Source organism: Eublepharis macularius, chromosome 16 (assembly GCF_028583425.1).
Source record: "Eublepharis macularius isolate TG4126 chromosome 16, MPM_Emac_v1.0, whole genome shotgun sequence".
Taxonomy (NCBI): Eukaryota; Metazoa; Chordata; class Lepidosauria; order Squamata; family Eublepharidae; genus Eublepharis; species Eublepharis macularius.
This window is the reverse complement of record NC_072805.1, coordinates 12,957,654-12,979,258: the sequence shown is the minus strand read 5'-3', so window position 1 is coordinate 12,979,258 and position 21,605 is coordinate 12,957,654. Positions and strand designations below refer to the sequence as shown.

Here is a 21,605-nt window from a genome sequence, read left to right as displayed (position 1 = left end):
ACCCTTTCCGTAGAGAGATGACGTTGTCTCGGACTTGCTTGCAGATGCCAAACTTAAACTCCAGGTAACCTTTGTTCTCAATGGTGAAACTGCTGCTCTTCCGGGAACCGTGCACCACGGGCCCAAAGTTGATGAGTGAAGGAGGGGAAATATTATACTTGGAGAACAATGAATGAACTGTCAGTCTCACTGGGATCTTCGCAATAACCTCTCCGCCTTCACATAGACTAGGCTCAATAACCTATAGAGAATGACGATGAGGCCAATAGATGGATCAGTTTCTGCCTGTTCTAAGGTCATAGATACAGACATTTGCCAGCTTGACATGCACCCCCACCCCCAGTAGAAGCTTCACCCTACTGATTTCCTTGTACTTCATTACTTTCTGACACAAAAATACTGGAAAATTCTCTCACGTGCCCTTCTCTAACTCCAAACAATCTGGACCTCAAATGGTTTGTTCAGAAAAAGCATCACTGGTGTGGACGAGACCTGCATCGGCACGAAATGGGTTATCTTCTCTAAAAGGAGTGTTTGGTCAGAGCAACAAAGCTGACTAGCCGTATCTGGATCCATAGTAAGCACCATCCACTTATTGTATCCTCCCATTCCAAAGCTAGCCATGGAAACTTCAGAAGTCCACGTCAAAACAGGACTCCTGGTGATGTCATGAGATCCTCCTTCTAGGAGAAGCCAGTTCCAGGTTGGGACATTCCTAGAGATTTGGGATGGAGCTTTGGGGGCAGTGGGGTTTGGGGAGAGGAGGGACCTCAGCTGGGTATACAGTCCTCCCTCCAAAGCAGCCATTTTCTCCAGGGGAACTGATTTCATCATCTGGAGATCTGTTGTAATTCCAGGAGATCGCCAGTTCCACCTGGACATTGGTAACCCTGATTCCTTCTCAAGGTAGTAACTATTGTGGCTATTACAATTTTAACGTGGCCATGTTTGGTTATTGTATGTGTGTGTGTGTGAAGTGCCATAAAGTCACAGCTGACTTACAGAAATCCCTACTGAGGTTTTCAAGGCTCAGCCATTTTGTCTTCTTGTCACATAAGTACACTGATAGCTAAGGCCTGGTCTCTTGATTAACTACCACCTCAGCTACTGATTTTGTATCTGGGAAACAAAGCCCACACGGAGCAGTAAGTAGAGGTCAGATGGCCCAGATGGCAACCAATGGTTTTCCAGCTTGGAGGGTGTCAGATGAACCACCTCCTCTGGGGAGGACCCTTGCTGCCATCCAATCAGAAACAGTCTGTTTCCTGATAGGCAAAGAAAAAGGAGATGAGACAGACATGCCCCTAACCAATTCGCTTCTATTGCTCCAACCCACTGATATGATCCAAGGACACGCTGTCAGGAATTTAAGATAAGCACGCTCACATGGAAATATGAATGGAATTGCACTGTTTCAAGGGACACAAAAAACCTTACTGGATGCACAAAAAAAGTATAAAAACTCAACTATTTGGTCTGCAGTGGTACAGAGGTTATATCTCACAAGAAGCTACTGTTTGGTCTCTTAGCAACGGAGGCTGAAGGTTACAGGCCTCTTTTGTGTAGTGGTCAGTGTAGTGATTTCTTTTAATGCTTCCGCCCAAGCCAAAGAAAACAGCTGAGCTCTGCAGGCATGCCCAGATGGCCCGTGTGCATAGGCACGCACCCCCAATACAGAGTTTAGGTATCCCCAAGCCTCCCCGTAAAACCAGTTATTGCCCACTGTCTTACATGGCATATGAGAATGGGCTTGTCCTCCACTTTTACTTCCTTCTTAGAGCGAAAAATTATCTGGACTTGAGTAGGACGGTCATTGGCACCCAAATTCCCCTTTTGCGGTTGGATGGAGAACAGTGAACTCAGATTGGGTAATCCATGGTCTGTGGACTCCACAGAAAAACTGGAGCATAAGGACAAAACGTTGATTCCCTGTCAGTAGTCCAGGAGGACGGCAAACACTAAACTCAGCAGTGCTAAAAACAGTGATGGAAACCTGAACCCTTCTCCTTGAAGGCAGGTAGAACACCTGGGGATGCTCGTCCCACTTCACACAACTATAGTTATACCCCAGGGGAAGCCACCACATGGAGCAGTAACCCATCGTTTTCAAAGCACAGACGCACTACTTTGAGGAGTAGGAATTTAGATACATGGGGGAAGGAAGGGCATTTAACCCCCCTCTGCCACCCTTTCCCCACTCCCAGTTACCTCCTGCCCCTGTGGCTCCCTCCACCCTCCCATGGTTTCAAAATGCATGTTTTGCACAGTGCAGCCAGACAATTCGCCTCTGCTTTCCCAAGTCTTCATACTGTGTAGTTTGGCCCTAAAGGGCCTGGCTAGATGATGCATTTTTCCTGGGTAATCCGGTGAGTCAGGTCGACAGCCATGGTTTGGAGTTCTGGGTGTCCCAAGCATGGGGGAAGGCCCAGTTCAGATCAGCACTGTGGCACGCAAGAAGAGGCTTAAGTCCTCCCCCTACCAAAACAGTTTCCTGCCCTGAAATTTGCCCTGTGGGGGAATGTTGGGAGTACCGAGGGACTACACATTACGCTTTCCCAATGGAACAAGTATCAGCTCCTAGGAGCCATCTCAGGTCACAAAAATGGTGCAGGAAGGGGAAGGCTTAGACTGTGAATAGGCACTGCTACAATCCTAAGAACAGGTTCCCAGGAGTAAGCCTCATTGAGTAATATGGGACATACCTCTGAGTAGACCTGCTTCGGCTAGCATTCTGGGTCCCTTTCTACAACCTTCCTAACACACAGCTAGTCCTGTTTAAAAGCAGGACTTCATTCTCAAAGCTTTGTTTGGGATTCTAAATGAATGTTAGGAGGGATGCTGATCTGCCTTCCTCTCTTCTCACATTGGAGTTTGGCCCACATCTTGGCAAATGATATTTTAAAAAAATACTGACTCCTCAAATGTTGTGACGCAGCCGTGAAGTGCCTAGAAACAGGCATATGTTTTACTAGCTCTACCTATCTTGTCTTGTTCATCTCAAAAAAAAGATGCAGCAACAAGCACTTTTGACCACAACAGCACGATCTTCAATCCAGGCTAAAACAAAGAAGCAAAGGACTAAGCAAAGCAAGCGGAACTGACCTGAAACCAATCTCGTATTTTCCTTTGTTCTTCAGGGACAGTGTCTGCTTAGCTTCGTCCATGACTCTCACGGACCCAAACTCCAAGCCGCCGTCCGTACCTGCAGGGACCAGGAAGAGAGCGAGGTGGGTGAGCAGTGCTCTGGATTTCATTTCCACCCACCAGCAGTGTTAGGTTCATCTGTACACGGCACACAGACATTGGATGGGGACAGTAATATATGTAGACATGCTAAAGAAACGGCCAAGTGTCACCCCATAGATGGGCCTCAATATTCTCTAGGACACTGTAAGGGATTGCAGGGCACATCTTAAGGAGTGTAGCTGCTTAGAGATAGTCCTGTCCAGAAGTTCTTCATGTCTTTGCTGTTGAAGCTTCACTAGCTGTGATGGGACCTTTGCTTTTAGACCACATTCATTTTAACAAAATTATAGTCCTGCTTTGGAAGCAAGAAGAGGCACATTCACTGGGATCAAAACAGATAAGGAAAGAGAACAGAAGGAGAGATGGGTCTACCTGAGCCACTAGAAAGGAGTTACAGAGCATATGCACCCTTCTCTAGTCTCCCACACATATCCTCACTTACATTCATGTACTAAAGGATTCCAGTTCATTGGGATGCTTTAGGCTGATCCTGCACTGGGCAGTGGGTTGGACTAGATGGTCTTTATGGCCCCTTCCAACTCTATGATTCTATGATTCAGTTAGCACGCACCTTTCTCTCACATCCTCATCCAGAGGATGGGGGAAAATATAATTGTGCTATACTATAGGGATCCCCAATCTTGTTGAGCCTATGGCCTCCTTCTAGAAAGTTGAGAACAGGTAGTGGGTGCTACCAAAAATGGCTGCCATGGGGACCAACCAAAAATGTTGATCGTTACCCAAACAACTATTATAGAGGCAGCTGTTTTCTGAATGGGTGCTCCTTGTAGATACAAAGGTGGCATCTCCTGTGCTCTTCTGAAACATCTCCTGCACCAAAGAGGCTGGGGCAAGCAAGGATTGGCTCTTTGCTCTGAGAAGATGCTTTGGGGATGAAGGAACAGGTGCTACAAAACACACTGGCGGGTGCTGTAGTGCCCTATGTTGGGGTTCACTACTATACTTCTACGTGTACCTACCAAGTTGTGTATTTCTGTAACAAATGGATCGGAAGCAGAGAAAATGTGGCCATAGTGAAAGGATAATTCACTGCAAAATAGCAACTTGAATGTGTAGGAAGTTGTTCTTTGATGCCTCTCCCTTGGGGCAAGTATGGTTGCTGACAACTTTCCTGTGACTTCATAGCATGTGGCTTCTCTCCAGTAAGTGATTACCTGCTTGCAGAACTCGAGGAAGAGAATGCTCATGGCTTGGAGGCATCTGACTCACCTTTGGGAAAGCTGATGTCCAGGGTAACATCATAGGCCTCGGCAACGACTTGTATGTTTTCTATCTGGACAATCCCCAGGACGTTTTCTGCATCTGAAACCTGCAACAGCAGAAAGGAACCTTCACTTCTGAGTTTCATCTGGCTGCCGGTGGCTGAGCACATTTAAGCCAGCGTTCTTCTTACTACCTGCTCTTCCTCCTCACCCCAAAACACACTTCTGTCTTCTGCACTCATGAAATCTTGCAGATCTGCAGATAACGGCTATACATAAACATGCAGACCAGTGTCCACAGCTGTCTTGTAACAGGCAATCTTCTCCACTTCCGGATGAAAATTACATTTGTGTACCACCAGGATTATTTTTATCTGTTATGTTTCTTAACATGGCTGTTTTTATTTCTTTTATCTTATATTTTAGATGGCAGCTAGAATTAATAAACATAGGAGGTGGGACCCTATGGAGTGGTTCCATCTGCTAGGAAGAAGAACATTTCGCTGATCACACACACGGGTGCGGAGATGGGAATGAGGGCTTCTGCCATGAGTGAGAAAGGAAATTACACAGACTGCCAACCTGAGGGAAGGGAGGATGGCCTTAGAAATACAGAACTGGTCTAGTTAGCTGATCAAACTTTATAATCCAACCAAGGTTGTGTTTTTTCTGTCATAACTGTAGCCAGGGCTTTTTTTCTGGGAAAAGAGGTGGTGGAACTCAGTGGGTTGCCCTCGGAGAAAATGGTCACATGGCTGGTGGCCCCGCCCCCTTATCTCCAGACAGAGGGGAGTTGAGATTACCCTCCACGCTGCTCGGCGGTGCAGAGGGCAATCTAAACTCCCCTCTGTGTGGAGATAAGGGGCGGGGCCACCAGCCATGTGACCATTTTCAAGAGGTTCCGGAACTCTGTTCCACCGCGTTCCAGCTGGAAAAAAACGCTGACTATAGCCATCGCTGCATTCATCAGAAACTGCAGGGCACAGCAGACTGGGCTGTGGCTCAGTGGCAGAGCCTCTACTTGGCATCGCAGAAGGTCCCAGATTCAATCGCTGGCATCTCCCGCTGAAAGGATCAGGCGACAGATGATGTCAAAGACCTGAGCCAGAGCTGCTGCCAGTTTGAGTAGAAAATACTGACCTTGACGGACCAATGATCTGATTCAGTATAAGGCAGCTTCATGTGTAGAACATGAGCACATTTCAACCCCTAGTGGGAATGATGGAGAAATTCTTTTAAAAGCTGAAAGGACCGTCTGTCAGTGTTTCTTCCTAAGCCCAAGATGCTCAGAGATGAAGGAAATGGACTAACTAGCTAACTAATTCTGACTAACTAGCCTGTATTTTTTATCAAAAAATAAAAAAAATTATGAGGGCAAAACAAACAAACAAAAGAAACAAAAAATGCTGGCAATGAAAACAAAACCAGTATTGAGCAAGGAGTTCTTACCTCCAGGCGAATGGCCCTCTTAATGTTGAGCACTTTGGAAGCCTTAAAGTACACCTGCAGGCAGTATTCGGAGAAGGCCTCAACAATGCCCATGTCGTCAGACACGCTGAAGTCCTCACCAATGTTCTCCAGGCCACTGATCCTCCATGCGACAGGCAGTGGCGTATTGTTCTTCAAGAAGAGCGACTTGCTTTCCTTTCTGCAGAAACAAGGAGAAGCCAAAGCAGCTGTGCTTTCTAGAGACTCAAGTCTGTGTGCCCCATGCTTATAACCTGCTATGGCACGTATTATGCTTTTCATGCTGTTTACTGGTATATTCACACATCTGGGAATGTGAGTCAACAAACTCACTTGCTTAGCTCATTTCTTGGTTCTTTCAAACATTTTGGTTCAGGCTTTTGGGCTGAGCTAAGATGCACTTAGATTTATGAACTCTGGGGAAAGAGCAAGCTTTTGGGGGAGGCTGGTGCAGAGTTAGCACTGTCAGTTCCCAGTCCAATAAGAGGATGAGGCGGCACCACAGGTGCAGGACCTCGGTATCTCTCAAGGACAGAGCATTAGGGAGGCCAGCACTTGCATTGCATCTGATAAGTGCATGGCATTATGGGAGTGGAGAGATTTGTATTCCCCTCACCTGTGAAGACAGCCTACTGCATATCATCACCAGTTAAGCCTTTTGATGACTGGTCAAGCTGTTCAGGCCACACTGCTGGCAGCTGGCCTTAAGATGCTTGGATCAGTCTAACTTTTGTCCGTCTTGAGATCTTTTCTATCTAAAGGATCAATCTTCTGCTTTTGAAGGCTATGCCATGGGTGGAGTCCTGTAGCTAGCTGCCATCTTGTCTTTGTTCTCTAGACTTCTGTACTTAAGATATTAAAACTCCTGTTTGGATTTTAAGACTTATTTGAAAGGTAACATCTGGTTTAGGTTTGCAAGTTTAAGACAAATGTCAATAAACATAACGGCAGGGTACTGTTTAAAAAAAAATTCCATCAACAGGAAAGTATCCTAGACATCAAATCACGGTAATGGTGATGACTGTACATTACCTGACCCTGTACATTAGCATCCCATGACACCCTACACTTGTTAGGAGTAAAATAATACCTTAATAACATAATTTGACACGTATTTTTTCACAAAGGCCATTTTCAAAGTAACAAGACGGAAACTGAAGAAAAAAGTCATTTTCTGTGCCCAGTTCATGGACCCTCCCTGAAGCCCGACCACAGGTTAAGAACCCCTGTTTTGACATTCAAAATGTTTTGGGATTTAAATGTTTGCTGCTGTTAAGGACCCTTAATTGGATGTAAAGGTGGCATTGAAATATTTTAAATAAAATTAAATAAAATGTTTCTATGTTGAACCCCAATGTGAGACATGTTAAGCATAAACCAGTGCTGGCAAAGCAAGTGCCACTTTCCACTGAGACCCAACCTGTGTAGCAGGAGCTTTTCAAAATGGAGCAGTTTGCGATCCAGCTCAAGCTCTGGGCGAACTCCTTGGCAGCAGATCCGGAAGGTTACAGGCTCTGGGTTATCTTTAATACAGCAGACAATGCTATCTTCAAATATACCGCTGCCCGTGGGATAGGCCCATATTGTCAGTTGCTGGGGAGTGAAAAGAAAGTCGACTCAGGTGAAAAAACTCTTTAAAGTGGAATGTGCTTTAGAGAGAGAGAGAGATTTATACTTTCCACTAGTACCTGTTGTTCATTAGGTTTGAGTGACATGGTGGGTGGGTCAAAGAGGTAAGTGACTGCCTTGTAATCATGCTGGAAGCAGAAAGTCACTTCACACTCCAAAGGAGATATGTTGAGGATGGTTATATTTTCAAAGTGATTGGGGGATCGGTTTGCCTTGTACCTGTAAGGATAAGGAGGCAAGTAAGGAACAGTAAAGTTTACCAGAAAGGGAGGAAGAAAAGAGTATACCTGCCTGCACATGGCAGCCAGAAACGTGCATCAGTGCCTGCAAAACATAAGCTAAACTAACTATAATATCACACATATATTTAAGAGTACGGAAACTTCTCAAAGTATCTAGAAGACAGTGCCAATTACCTAAGGAAAACAGAATTGCAATGCATTGCAATGTCATGGAGCATTTGCAGTAAAACAAAAAGCAAAGAAAGGTAAGGAATGTCTTAATACTCTAGGTGAAAGGAGGAGGAGGAGGAGGAGGAGTATGACAAAGTTGTTTTGCAGAAGACCAGGAGACACACCCTAATAATAGGGCCCCTACGCTGTAGGGGTGGCCCCTGAGATGACACTAACTCTAAGATTCACAGTATCACAAGAGTACCCTGGGAAGAACAGAGCACTGAAAGCACTACAGTGGAGCACATACACTCTGTCCAGGAAAGAAGAAAACAAATCTGGGCATCCCTTCAAGTGTGACACTTAAACCAAAGACCAAAGAACACAGGTGTGTAAGAACGCAGAAGTGCATTCGTGAAAGTGAGAAAAGTGAACAATCTTGGTAAAACGTGGATTGACAAAGACTGAAAAGGCAATGGAAAATCTTTTTCAACTAGTCGGACAAAAAAGGGGGATTGGCTGGGAAAGTGTTTAAAAATCAACCATCAGCAGAGCAAAGAACTGTATTGCCGCCTCAAGTCAGATACCCTGGCTGTCATTCGTTCGGTAAACAGCCGAGGTGCTGGAATTCTGCCCCTAGCAGTCTGCACACCCGACAGGAGAGGGACTATCTACAGGAAAGGTAGAGAGAGGTATGAATAAGACAGCCAAACACAACAATAAAGACCACAATACACAAAATTAGATAACCCGGACCTAATATAAGCTCTTCCATCTGTCCTCCTTAACAAGTAAGGAACACTAAGAAATAACACCCTTTTCTTTCTCAGGGGGAATACTGAACAGAATAGTTAAATTAATGGGAAGACAGGCAACCTTCCCTGAGAGGAAATGTGGGGAAGACCCTGGGTCTTTTGACCCCACAAAGCAATACAGATATGAAAAAGAATTGTAGGAAATCTGTGGACAAGGCAGGAGACCACTCAATTTTTACTTTATCTTGTAGAGTAAATCACCAACGAGGAAAGACAAATGAATTTAAAGGATTCAAGAGCAAGCCTGTTCCTCCCTATACAGTATTGTCTATCTGGACTGAAGAATTCAGTCTCTGGACAAAGTCACAGTAACAGCCACCATACACACACACACATGCACACGCACACACATAGTAAGTCCTAGCATGGACTAAGGCAACCTAAAGCACTGGCCCAAAGGGACAGATTTCTCACATATACTACAGTTATAGGCTGTAAAATGCACAGATATCTGAAGGATTAAGCTGAACTCATCAAAGCTCATAGCAAATAGATGTTAGGCCTTGTGTTCTTTTCTTTATTTCTGCTGAATAAAGTTATTCTGTGCTGACTGAAAGAGACCCTCTCTCCGCACAGAGAGGTTCGGCAGGCAAGACATGCATCACGGGAGGTGGTTCTTGCCTAGGGTTCCCAGGTGCCTGCCAGAGGCAGGCAAAGTCCTATGGGTTTGCTCCCTTGCCTGCTGATCCTCCAGCAATCGGCGAGAGATGGCAAGCCCCCAGGGGTCACCCATCAGCAGTAGGCACCCCCAAGAACACACATGGTATGCAAAAGTGATGTCATCGTGCCGGCCACAGGAGTGCTCTCATGCTTCATTTGGGGCCAATATTGGCCCCAAATATGCCGAATCAGCCCTACACAGAGCATGGGAGTGCTCCATGGCCAGCGCAATGACATTACTCCCAGGAGTTACATCATCATGCAGGTGCCAGAGTATGTGTGAGAGCCACTGACACGAGGTGCCAGGTCCCCCCGCCTCCCACTGGGAGGGTATAGGGACCTGGAAACCATACTGTTGCCCTGGTAGCCAGCAAGGCACTGGTGCCCTCAGAAGCCGCTGCCTCCACCTCTGTCTTGCTCACCAGGGCTCTAATGCATAAACCCTGTGGGAGGCAGCATTCTGCACAGTACAGCCTGGCTTCCAGCAGCAGAGTAGTGCTGAGGACATTTGTTCATCTCAGCCACTGTGCTCTCAAAGCCTATCCCTTCAACCCGGATAAAGAAGAGAGGGAAGGCAGCCGCTGTGGTGGCTTCTGCTACGGTTAGCAAGTATAGGTTGTACTGCTCTCCTTGTTCACTCTTGATTTTGGAATTATTTTTTATTACCCTTTGTATTTATATTGTAGAGCTTAGGGTAAAAAAATGCCCGTCTCCCTACATCTAAGCAGAGAGATGACTGGGAATCCAAGCAAAGTTGCTTTGCTTGGTCTAACAGTCTGGAGAGATGGGAACGAACCCCAAGAAGAATAAACTCAAGAAGAGAAAACAGCATCCTATGTCTTTGCTAATCAGGGATATGGAACATACCAAGTGGATTTTGAGGGTCTTGCATGGGACACTTTAGGGCCTCTAAATGACCCTTTTCCCACCCAAATTTTTTGAATATGGCTCAGCACTAAATTTCAGGTTTCTAGGTCATATGGAAGCACACAACCACTTCTGATAATCCTTGAATGAGCTGTAAGTCAGCAAGGCCTCAGCATCTTTATGTTAAGAACTCTGAGGCTTCTCCATAAGTAGGAACTCCCTAAGATGCGGTTTGCTCTGTGTTTGTTTTGTTCTTTTTATGTTGAATAAAGAGGCTGAGGTCCAGGCACTTACTTGTCTCTTGACTTCCCACACAGCAAGGGGCCAAAGTGAAACACACCCAAACTCATGATGTACTTTTTGAAGACAATCTCATCAGGTTTGGCACTCTTCTTACGGTGGGGGAACACTATCCTGGGTTGGAGAAACAGAGAGGCATCAGGAGAGAGTTTTCTTTCTTTCTTTCTTTCTTTCTTTCTTTCTTTCTTTCTTTCTTTCTTTCTTTCTTTCTTTCTTTCTTTCTTTCTTTCTTTCTTTCTTTCTTTTACTCTACTTACTGTACCTACAAGTCTTAAGTAGTGTTCTTTGAACATAACTAAAAATATGAGTAAGAGGAACAATTCAGATCAGAGAAGGTTAGAACAGCAGAGTTCTAACTTTTGATGGAAATGCAGGTACTCTCAAGGCTAACACCCACGTGTGAAGAAGATCCACAAAAGCTTCTTGTCGGTACTGTAATATGTACGTTAAGAATTACAACAGAATTCCCATATTTCGCCTTATACGCATGTTACTTCCTAAACAGGACACCTATTGCACCTCTACCATTACATTGTCTTGATCTTTATTTATAGGGTTAATTCCAAAGACACTGTTGATGTTTCAAATTAATGGCAAAAACAGGCATGGAAGGGCACTGTCATGTCTGAGCCCCATCCATGCCAATTTTGATTCTATTCTGCTGAACACAGTGTATCTAGCTATAGCTCAATATCACTTTGCTAGTGTCATAACTATTCTCAGGCTTTCACAGGTGTTCATCTGTTGAACTGTAACAGCTTCCAGTGTTTATGACCTTGTGCTCATTCCCAGACAGTGTTGTGTCTTGCTTCCTAGTAACTCATCGTGATATCACAAATATGTGAAACGTTCTCACACCAAGAAAGCGCCAAAGTATTGTTTACAGTTGGGAGGGGGGAGAAAGGCGTAAACTAGAATGGTAAGAGAGAAGTTTCTCTCACATGATGTCATTCCTGTCAACTTCTACTCATGCTGCTTAGATGTCTGCCTTGCTTCTAAGTAGTTCTATGGACCTGTATATGGACATGATCTGATTTCTGAATAAAAGACTAAGTACTGGTGTCTTACTGAAAATGGTCCAGAGATCTGTCTGCTGTATCCTGTCATCCATAGCCTGACAGGCACACTGATTGTCATAGAATCATAGAATCATAGAATCATAGAGTTGGAAGGGGCCATACAGACCATCTAGTCCAACCCCCTGCCCAGTGCAGGATCAGCCTAAAGCATCTCTGACAAGTATTCATCCAGCCTCTTCTTGAAAACTGCCAGTGAGGGGGAGCTCACCACCTCCCTAGGCAGCTGATTCCACTTTTGAACTACTCTGACGGTGAAAAAGTTTTTCCTAATATCCAGTCGGTACCTTTGTGCATGTAGTTTTAGCCCATTGCTTCGCGTCCTACCCTCTGCTGCCAACTAGAACAGCTCCCTGCCCTCCTCCAAATGACAGCCTTTCAAATATTTAAAGAGAGCAATCATGTCCCACACGTCAATCATGTCAACACGTATATTGCTAAGGGCATAAGGAAATGGCATGATATTCACTTGGTCAGGGTCAAAGTTCATTCTTTGCATTCGTGCAGGGTTATTTCAACAAATGGTGACGATGGAGAATGCCCTCAAGTCACAGTCAACTTATGGCGACCTCTGGTGGGGTTTTGATGGCAAGAAATCCTAGCCATCCTGCCCTGTGTACCTTGAGAATGTTTTGAGACGTGGGGTGCAATGCGAATGCCTTAGATGTTTTAGCGCAGTATTTTAGGGCAGTTTTATATAATTATTACTAATGTTTTATCAGATGTTTTTATTATATTTATTTATAAGTTGTGAATCCACTCTGAGCCTGCTTGCAGGGAGAGTGACTATAAATAAAATAAAATAAATAAGAGACTAACAGAGATCGTTTGCCATTGCCTGCTTTAGGGAATTTAAAGTTTCAGGGGTAAGCAACTGTACCTCAGAAAAGAATCTTTTTCTGAAATTCAGAAAAATCTTCATTTGAGTACTTTTTTTCCCCCAAACTTTTATTAAGTTTCAACAATATACAATAGGATATATATGAATTTAAATCATATATGAGATAATTATTACAATTAATGCAAAACTCAAAATATATTACATACATAAATTTGCTATTATTATTTATTTATTTATTATTTTATTTTATCGTATTTATATTCCGCCCTCCCCGCGGAATAGTAAGGTTCACATCCTTACTAAACATTTTTTAAAGTGAGTTAAGAGCAATTTAATCTACAGAGTAAGTTTACATTTAGCTTATTGCATATTGCTCTATTCCAATTTTAGACATTCAAAATTAGGTATTTTTGATAGGATGATGCTGCCGATTGTGGGTCTGTATTAGAAAGACAATCTATAAAAGGTTGCCATTTTCCTGCAAAGTTTGTAGCTTTTGGATAATGTGATAACTGTTGTATTCTGTCTGTGACTTGCTCCATGGCCGTATGTTGCCATACTTTGTTAAACCACATGGTTAAGGTGGGAGGGTGCGATGACTTCCAACAAGATGCTATAGTTGTTTTAGCAGCAACTAAAAGTGATGTCATCAAATCTTGTCTTATTTGTCGTATTTTAAGGTTTTGCCACAAGTCCAAAAAGATAAGCTCAGGTTTTAATGGAATATCATAATTTGTTATAACTGTGATCTGTTGCAATATCTTTTTCCAAAAGTCCTCTATATGTGAACACTGCCACCAACAGTGGGCATAAGAGCCTTTTTCACCAGTTTTTCCAGCATAGTGGAGATCTGTTTGATGTTATCCTAGACAATTTTAATGGAGTAAGGTACCAGCAGTGAATAAATTTGAATGTTTGTAAACTGGTATTTATGACCTGAGATTTATTTATCTTTGACACCCCAATTTTTTCCCAATCTTTTGTTGGCAAATTAATTTCACAATTTTGTTGCCAGTTTTGATATATTGATAGATTGCTTGCTGTATTGGATTGAATAAGTATATTATATATTTTGGCTATAAGGCCTTACGTGTAGGGTTGACTACACCGAGTAATTCTTCAAATTTCATTTTGGGTTGCTTCATTATATCTTTCAATTTAATTTGGTTGGTAAAATTCTTTAACTGAAGGTAAATATACCATGGGATTATTTTTCCTATTTTGTTTTCTAATTCTGTCTTTTCGATTAGGCCATTATTTGTAACTATATCAATCAACTTTAGATTAACCGATAATTTGTTTGTTATATATTTACCTGGATAATTTTCATGTGCTGTCAATAATGAGTAATGAGATAGATTGGGGATTAATTTGTTTCTATATTTATACCATGTTTTGAAAATGCTACTAATAAAGGTGACGTTTTTGCAATTTGTGGGTCGGTCCTTATTTTTAGTCCAAACTGCTTCTTGTATTGTCAATGGATTGCAAATGTGTTTGTAACATGTTTATCCAGTCTGGGCTCACTTTATTCTGTAATATATGGACCACATTGGAGAGCCTTGTTGCTGCATTATATAGTTCAGTATCAAGGTAATTATAACCTCCTTGTTGTTTTTCCTTTTGATCTTGGCAAATGCTATTCATGGCTGTTTATGTTGCCATAGAAAACTATTTAAGATGAGTTGCCATTGCCTTAATAGATTCACTGGGATCTGGATAGGGAGAGTCCTAAAAAGAAAGAGGAATTTTGGTAGAAGAAAAGATTTAATTATATTGTATTGCTCAAACCATGTTAAATTAATTTGTTCCATTTATCTATATCCATTTTCAACTCCTTGATTTTTTGAAAGTGATTGATTTTAATTATTTCTCTAGGTTGCCAGGGATAAGAGTTCCTAAATATGGGCCTTAGACCATTGATATTTAAACTGATTCATGAGTAAACATTTTTCTTGGGTATTGATATTTAGAGGTAAGATTTGTGACTTTGATTGGTTTATTTTAAGACCTGTTAACTGCCCAAACATAGCAAAAGTGTCTTGTAGTTGTTGGAGAGATTTAGAAGGGTGCATTAAATATAACATGTCATCTGCAAAGAGACTCATTTTATACTGACATTTACCAATTTGGACTCCTTGAATTTGTTTGAGTCTTATTGCTTCGGCTAAGGGCTCCAGGGCTATCGCAAACAAGATTGGAGACAAAGGGCAACCCTGTCTTGTGCCTCTAGTAATTGTTATATTCATTTGAGTACCTTTAAAGATATTTCTTTCTTCCTTTTCCTCCCTGCCTCCCTCCCTTTATGCCTCATTCCAATATCCACCAATGTACCTTACCAGCAAGTATCTGTCTGTTTCCCTTGCTGGAAAAACTTTTTATCATCTACTCTGCCCTATCTTCCCACCATGTGGATTAGTCTGCTGATGGCTCATAAATTTGTTGCTAGGTGACTTGTGTTTTTTAGAATTTGATGGGCAGGGGTTGGTTTTGTTTGGGGTGGTTGACCTTGTAAGCTAAGCAGAGAAAAGCAAATAAACAAGGCCCATATAAATAAAATAAAATAAATTAGGTGTTGGCCACATGTTTTCTTGCTATCTTCAAAAAGTTCACAAAGACCATATTGGTTCATGGAATAGCTAAGGACAAATGCACCCAAACAGATTATGTATTTATTTATTTTAAATCCACATCCTTGCTAAAAATGCTTCCCAAACAGCTCATAACATCCATGAAAAGAAGAAAATAGAATGAAAATAAAAATTTTAAAAATAAGAAGCTGTCACATTAGGAGGAGGCAAAACTAGATGATTGGAGTTATCCCTTTTGTGCTCTGTCTGTTCAGTGCTGCACTCTTGGGGAATAGCCCTGTGCATATTATATGTAAACTTCTCTTTATGGGAAACTGTGAAGCAAGTACATGCCTTTAAACTGGCTATGGATCCCATTCCAGAAGGCTCCTATGGCCCTGTGCTGTGTCCTCTAGCACGTACCTGGGGTCTTGGGAAATGGTTGGATATGTGCAGACGCCCCTGCAGTAAACCTGATACTGCCTCCGTGTTCCCTGGATCTCAAAGTTTAGGACTTGATCAAACAGTCCTGTTTTTGTGGAGGAGAAATGGATGCGCATCAAAACCTCTCCATTGGCAGGGACAGTCCAACGGAAGGAGGTCAGCCTATAGAATGAGAAGCATAGAGAATTCATTTCAAAACACTGTGCATTTGTGTGTGTGCACGTAAAATACATTTAGATACCACAATTGCTCTGCCAAAGCAGCAATGCGCACTGTTCACATCATACCGGCCAGAGAAAATTCTTACAGTACATGCCTGATTCAGTACAATTTTTGTTTCAAGGAGCATTTCATTCCTGAACAGCCACACTCATTTCAATGTTTGTAGAATACTTTTAGAGCTAGACCAAGGCCTTCTAGAACCCTAGACCAGCTGGCCATACTCATTTAAATGTTTCTTGAATACTTCTAGGCAGAGCTGGACCAAGGCCTTATGGAACCTTAGACCAGCTGGCCATACTCATTTAAATGTTTCTTGAATACTTCTAGGCAGAGCTGGACCAAGGCCTTCTGGAACCCTAGACCAGCTGGCCATACTCATTTAAATGTTTCTTGAATACTTCTAGGCAGAGCTGGACCAAGGCCTTCTGGAACCCTAGACCAGCTGGCCATACTCATTTAAATGTTTCTTGAATACTTCTAGGCAGAGCTGGACCAAGGCCTTCTGGAACCCTAGACCAGCTGGCCATACTCATTTAAATGTTTCTTGAATACTTCTAGGCAGAGCTGGACCAAGGCCTTCTGGAACCCTAGACCAGCTGGCCATACTCATTTAAATGTTTCTTGAATACTTCTAGGCAGAGCTGGACCAAGGCCTTCTGGAACCCTAGACCAGCTGGCCATACTCATTTAAATGTTTCTTGAATACTTCTAGGCAGAGCTGGACCAAGGCCTTCTGGAACCCTAGACCAGCTGGCCATACTCATTTAAATGTTTCTTGAATACTTCTAGGCAGAGCTGGACCAAGGCCTTCTAGAACCCTAGACCAGCTGGCCATACTCATTTAAATGTTTCTTGAATACTTCTAGGCAGAGCTGGACCAAGGCCTTCTGGAACCCTAGACCAGCTGGCCATACTCATTTAAATGTTTCTTGAATACTTCTAGGCAGAGCTGGACCAAGGCCTTCTGGAACCCTAGACCAGCTGGCCATACTCATTTAAATGTTTCTTGAATACTTCTAGGCAGAGCTGGACCAAGGCCTTCTGGAACCCTAGACCAGCTGGCCATACTCATTTAAATGTTTCTTGAATACTTCTAGGCAGAGCTGGACCAAGGCCTTCTGGAACCCTAGACCAGCTGGCCATACTCATTTAAATGTTTCTTGAATACTTCTAGGCAGAGCTGGACCAAGGCCTTCTAGAACCCTAGACCAGCTGGCCATACTCATTTAAATGTTTCTTGAATACTTCTAGGCAGAGCTGGACCAAGGCCTTCTAGAACCCTAGACCAGCTGGCCATACTCATTTAAATGTTTCTTGAATACTTCTAGGCAGAGCTGGACCAAGGCCTTCTGGAACCCTAGACCAGCTGGCCATACTCATTTAAATGTTTCTTGAATACTTCTAGGCAGAGCTGGACCAAGGCCTTCTGGAACCCTAGACCAGCTGGCCATACTCATTTAAATGTTTCTTGAATACTTCTAGGCAGAGCTGGACCAAGGCCTTCTGGAACCCTAGACCAGCTGGCCATACTCATTTAAATGTTTCTTGAATACTTCTAGGCAGAGCTGGACCAAGGCCTTCTGGAACCCTAGACCAGCTGGCCATACTCATTTAAATGTTTCTTGAATACTTCTAGGCAGAGCTGGACCAAGGCCTTCTGGAACCCTAGACCAGCTGGCCATACTCATTTAAATGTTTCTTGAATACTTCTAGGCAGAGCTGGACCAAGGCCTTCTGGAACCCTAGACCAGCTGGCCATACTCATTTAAATGTTTCTTGAATACTTCTAGGCAGAGCTGGACCAAGGCCTTCTAGAACCCTAGACCAGCTGGCCATACTCATTTAAATGTTTCTTGAATACTTCTAGGCAGAGCTGGACCAAGGCCTTCTGGAACCCTAGACCAGCTGGCCATACTCATTTAAATGTTTCTTGAATACTTCTAGGCAGAGCTGGACCAAGGCCTTCTGGAACCCTAGACCAGCTGGCCATACTCATTTAAATGTTTCTTGAATACTTCTAGGCAGAGCTGGACCAAGGCCTTCTAGAACCCTAGACCAGCTGGCCATACTCATTTAAATGTTTCTTGAATACTTCTAGGCAGAGCTGGACCAAGGCCTTCTAGAACCCTAGACCAGCTGGCCATACTCATTTAAATGTTTCTTGAATACTTCTAGGCAGAGCTGGACCAAGGCCTTCTGGAACCCTAGACCAGCTGGCCATACTCATTTAAATGTTTCTTGAATACTTCTAGGCAGAGCTGGACCAAGGCCTTCTGGAACCCTAGACCATTTCCCAAGCCACTGGCTGACCAGTTTGACAACCCAGGCAAGCCCCCAGCTGCTGGCCAACCTGGCAACCTGAGCAACGGAGCAGGGGCCAGGGGTGCCACAGGACAGCCTGCTTTTAGTGCCTCTGGTGTCCCCATCCACTGAAGCCCAAAGCAATTGCCTAAGGCCGGCTAGTGAATGAACTGCCTCTGCTTCTATGTGCACTGCAAGGTCCTCCTGCAGCCAGCAGTCGTGCCCCATGCCCCGTTCCCTGCGATCTCACTTGAGGAGCTTCTCAGCGGAAGGCTCTGCAGCTAGGCCAGCTTGATCTAGTTCTGACAGAGGAGTCAATGTGCTAGGGCTTGGATGAGCGCCCTTTCTGCTACGGGTTGTGCCCTTTTTATCCTTTGATGGGTCACGGATTAGCTCCGTTTTTTCCTTCTTGGACCTGCCTCGAGTTGGAGTGATCTGTTCCTCCTGAAATCCAGAAAGAAAACAGACACATAAGAAAGATGGGAAGAAATCCAGAAGGCAGAACTAGTTATCCAGTAGAACCAGAAGCAAAAGCGCACACAGAGGTAAGTCAAACCAAACAGTGTACGTGTGCGCAGGTATGTGATGACTGCATCAAGCTTACAGCCAGAGACACCCCTCTCCAGCACGCTCACGTCATGGTATTAGGTGCAGGGCACCCAACAGAACCAGACTTCCTGAGCTTAAATAACAGCATCTTTTCCGCCCTGATTTTTAGTTCCTCCTGACTGGCCTTAAAAGGGGATTAGCCAGGTTCATGGAAGACAGGTCAACAAATCACTACTACCCATGGTGACTAAAGGAACCTCCGTGTTCAGAGGCAGCAAAACTCAGGCCACCAGTGCTAGAAGGCGCCATTAGGGGAAGGTTTTGGCCTCTGGGCCCTGCGCTTGTGGGACCTCCAGGGCAACTGGTTGGTCACTGTATAGAACAGGGTGCTGGACTGCTTGGGACCATTTATCTGACTCAGGGTACCTAAACAGTATCTGAAGGTATAAAGCAAACAAGCAAAGCAGCCCAGGGTGCACCTCCTGCCCCATGTCATAGCCAAACAAAGCGTCATATCCCTTACAAAATCAAAAAGAGTCCAGGAGCACCTTTAAGACTAACCAACTTTACTGCAGCATAAGCTTTTGAGAATCACAGTTCTCTTCGCCAGATGCATCTGACGAAGAGAACTGTGATTCTCGAAAGCTTATGCTACAATAAAGTTGGTTAGTCTTAAAGGTGCTACTGGACTCTTTTTTATTTTGCTACTACAGACTAACATGGCTAACTCCTCTGGATCTATATCCCTTACAAGTGGTCAAAGAACATTAGCCGTGGTTGGTTCTGTGTATAACTATGATAGTTATAAGTGAAATAAAAATCTAAAGTGTCTCTGATGTGTGCCATCGCACACTTTTATTGGTATTTATTTATGCCGGTTCTTTCAACCGTGGTGTGCCTACAAAGAAACAAGGCCCACTACCTTCGCTGTGGGGAGACTGGCTGGGGTCTCGGCTTCAGCATCCTTCTTATCATCTTCAGAGACGTTTATGTCTTCGAGCGCAAGGAAGACAAAGTGCTTGAGCGCTTCTCCTGGAGCAGGCGGCAGTCGTTTCTCCGGGTATGGGATCACAGAGAAAAAGGCAGTCGGGGGAATGGGAGGCCCTGAAGGACCCAGTCCCAAGCTATTCAAGATCTAGAACGAGAGTGAAAGCCACATGAATGCCTCAGTGAGATGATGCGGCCATGGTCTGGGAACAGCGGGGCATTTGGAGCAGAGTCTGCGCTTATGGAAGACCCTGAGCAAACACAAGCTTTGTGATGGGTGAGATGCTCATGTGCTATGTGACACGATTTTGGGGTGCTGATGAAATCATTTGAGGAAGTAATCAGAAATGTAAGACACTGATGCTGTCTCAGAAAAGAATATTAGGGCTACAGCCCCACATTGTGGAATATCACTCTACCGATGCATGTAGCATAATATCCAAGGATGGGTGAATGGAACCAAGTGATGAAACACACGGAAGAAAATGAGACTAGCAAGGGAGGCATTATTAGGGAAAAGGGAGTGAATGCAGGAGGGCAGAGCACTGGCATACCTCTTCACAAATTATTTAGAGAGCAATGAGAAACTGGGTGACAAGTTGAGGCCTGGGAGTGTGGGGTACCAAAGGCTTTTGAGGGAAGGATTCTTTTTTTAGGGATCTATACTTGCTTCTTTGCTTGGAACAAGAACTCTTTTGTTACACGTGACATGAGGGACCTCAAGCCATTTCATTCTTGACATGTTGACAAGCATTATCCTGCAAGTCTCTCTTGATATTTTATTGTTGCTGGGAATTTTTTACCAACCTGCTGATCTTTTAAAGATGCTACTGGAATTACTGATACCTGCTTTGCTGTATATTTTGATGCCATTAAAGGCCTTTATAACTTTAACTTACAATTCTTAGAATTGCTGCTGGTTTTAAGAAAGCTAGGGTTTTTTTGAGCTGGTGCTTTGTGATTAAATTTTATGTTTTATTGTTTTATTTACTTTCTGCATTCTTAAGCTAAAGAAAAAAGTCTTAGAAGCTATAACTAGCTAAGAGCTAGTTAGGGATATGAATATTAGAAACAAATAAAATTTCATATCTATATTAAGTAAGGTGTTTAAGACCCAAGTATGCCAGTGTAAATATACAATTATTAAAGCACTCTGAATAGGGGTAGAACATCTGTTGAAAGTACTTTTTATTTTTATCCTACTACATAAAAGGCAAGCCATATTGGCGATGACTCAGTTTTTATCCTTGCACAGGCGCATTGCTGATGACTCTGGCCTTGAAGCCGCTGTGAGGTGCCTGCTTGCCTCCGGGAGGGGGTCCGCCGAATCAGTTTTCTAGGGCCTGTTGTATTTTTTTCACACAACGGCTGTTGTTTCTAGTAATTAATAATAATATACTAGCTTTCTACAAAGAACTCTGCTTTGAATCTCTCTCCTTTATGACAACCAGTGTGGTGTAGTGGTTAGAGTGCTGGACTTGGATCTATGAGACCCAGATTCAAATCCCCGCTCTGCCATGGAAGCTCACTGGGTAACCTTGGGCCAGTCACACACTCTCAGACTAACCTACCTCACAGGGTTGTTGTGAGGATAAAATGAACGAGAGAAGAACAATGTAAGCCACTTTGGATCCCCATTAGGGAGAAAAGGCGGAGTATAAATAAAATACATACCTACATTATTACTCGGATAAAACAGGTAAATTTGCACATGGTTGCCTATCCAAAGATCTTTGCTCCTACTTTTGGAGACTTGATATAAGATCAGATCTCTAATATTTTACATACAATATATATGCAGCAGGGTCACATAGCAAACACATTTCTTACGTTTTCCTAGAATACACTTAGTGCAAGTAAGAAACGTCATAATAAAAGATCTAAATTTTATCTTACTCCTGAACTACAATTACTTCAGTTCCTTATTCCTGTTCAATAAGAGGCTGCAGTAGATGCATGAAACGATGCATATTACGAAGTTTACATGGAGAAATATTCCACCTGGTCATAATTTTG

At 43.4% G+C, this 21,605-nt stretch overlaps 1 protein-coding gene across 1 annotated transcript in view; it reads right to left on the bottom strand.

Annotated features, from left to right (window-relative positions):
- HYDIN (HYDIN axonemal central pair apparatus protein) overlaps positions 1 to 21,605 on the bottom strand; it is a 222,680-nt gene that overhangs the window by 48,567 nt on the left and 152,508 nt on the right. The window contains exons 46-57 of the mRNA XM_055000839.1: positions 19,522 to 19,737; positions 19,314 to 19,316; positions 18,304 to 18,497; positions 15,510 to 15,692; positions 10,594 to 10,713; positions 7,625 to 7,784; positions 7,357 to 7,529; positions 5,919 to 6,117; positions 4,477 to 4,576; positions 3,103 to 3,202; positions 1,732 to 1,900; positions 3 to 241 (exon numbers count right to left, since the gene is read on the bottom strand). Of these exons, the coding sequence (XP_054856814.1) occupies positions 3 to 241; positions 1,732 to 1,900; positions 3,103 to 3,202; positions 4,477 to 4,576; positions 5,919 to 6,117; positions 7,357 to 7,529; positions 7,625 to 7,784; positions 10,594 to 10,713; positions 15,510 to 15,692; positions 18,304 to 18,497; positions 19,314 to 19,316; positions 19,522 to 19,737 (1,856 nt within the window). The remainder of the gene's footprint in view (positions 1 to 2; positions 242 to 1,731; positions 1,901 to 3,102; positions 3,203 to 4,476; positions 4,577 to 5,918; positions 6,118 to 7,356; positions 7,530 to 7,624; positions 7,785 to 10,593; positions 10,714 to 15,509; positions 15,693 to 18,303; positions 18,498 to 19,313; positions 19,317 to 19,521; positions 19,738 to 21,605) is intronic.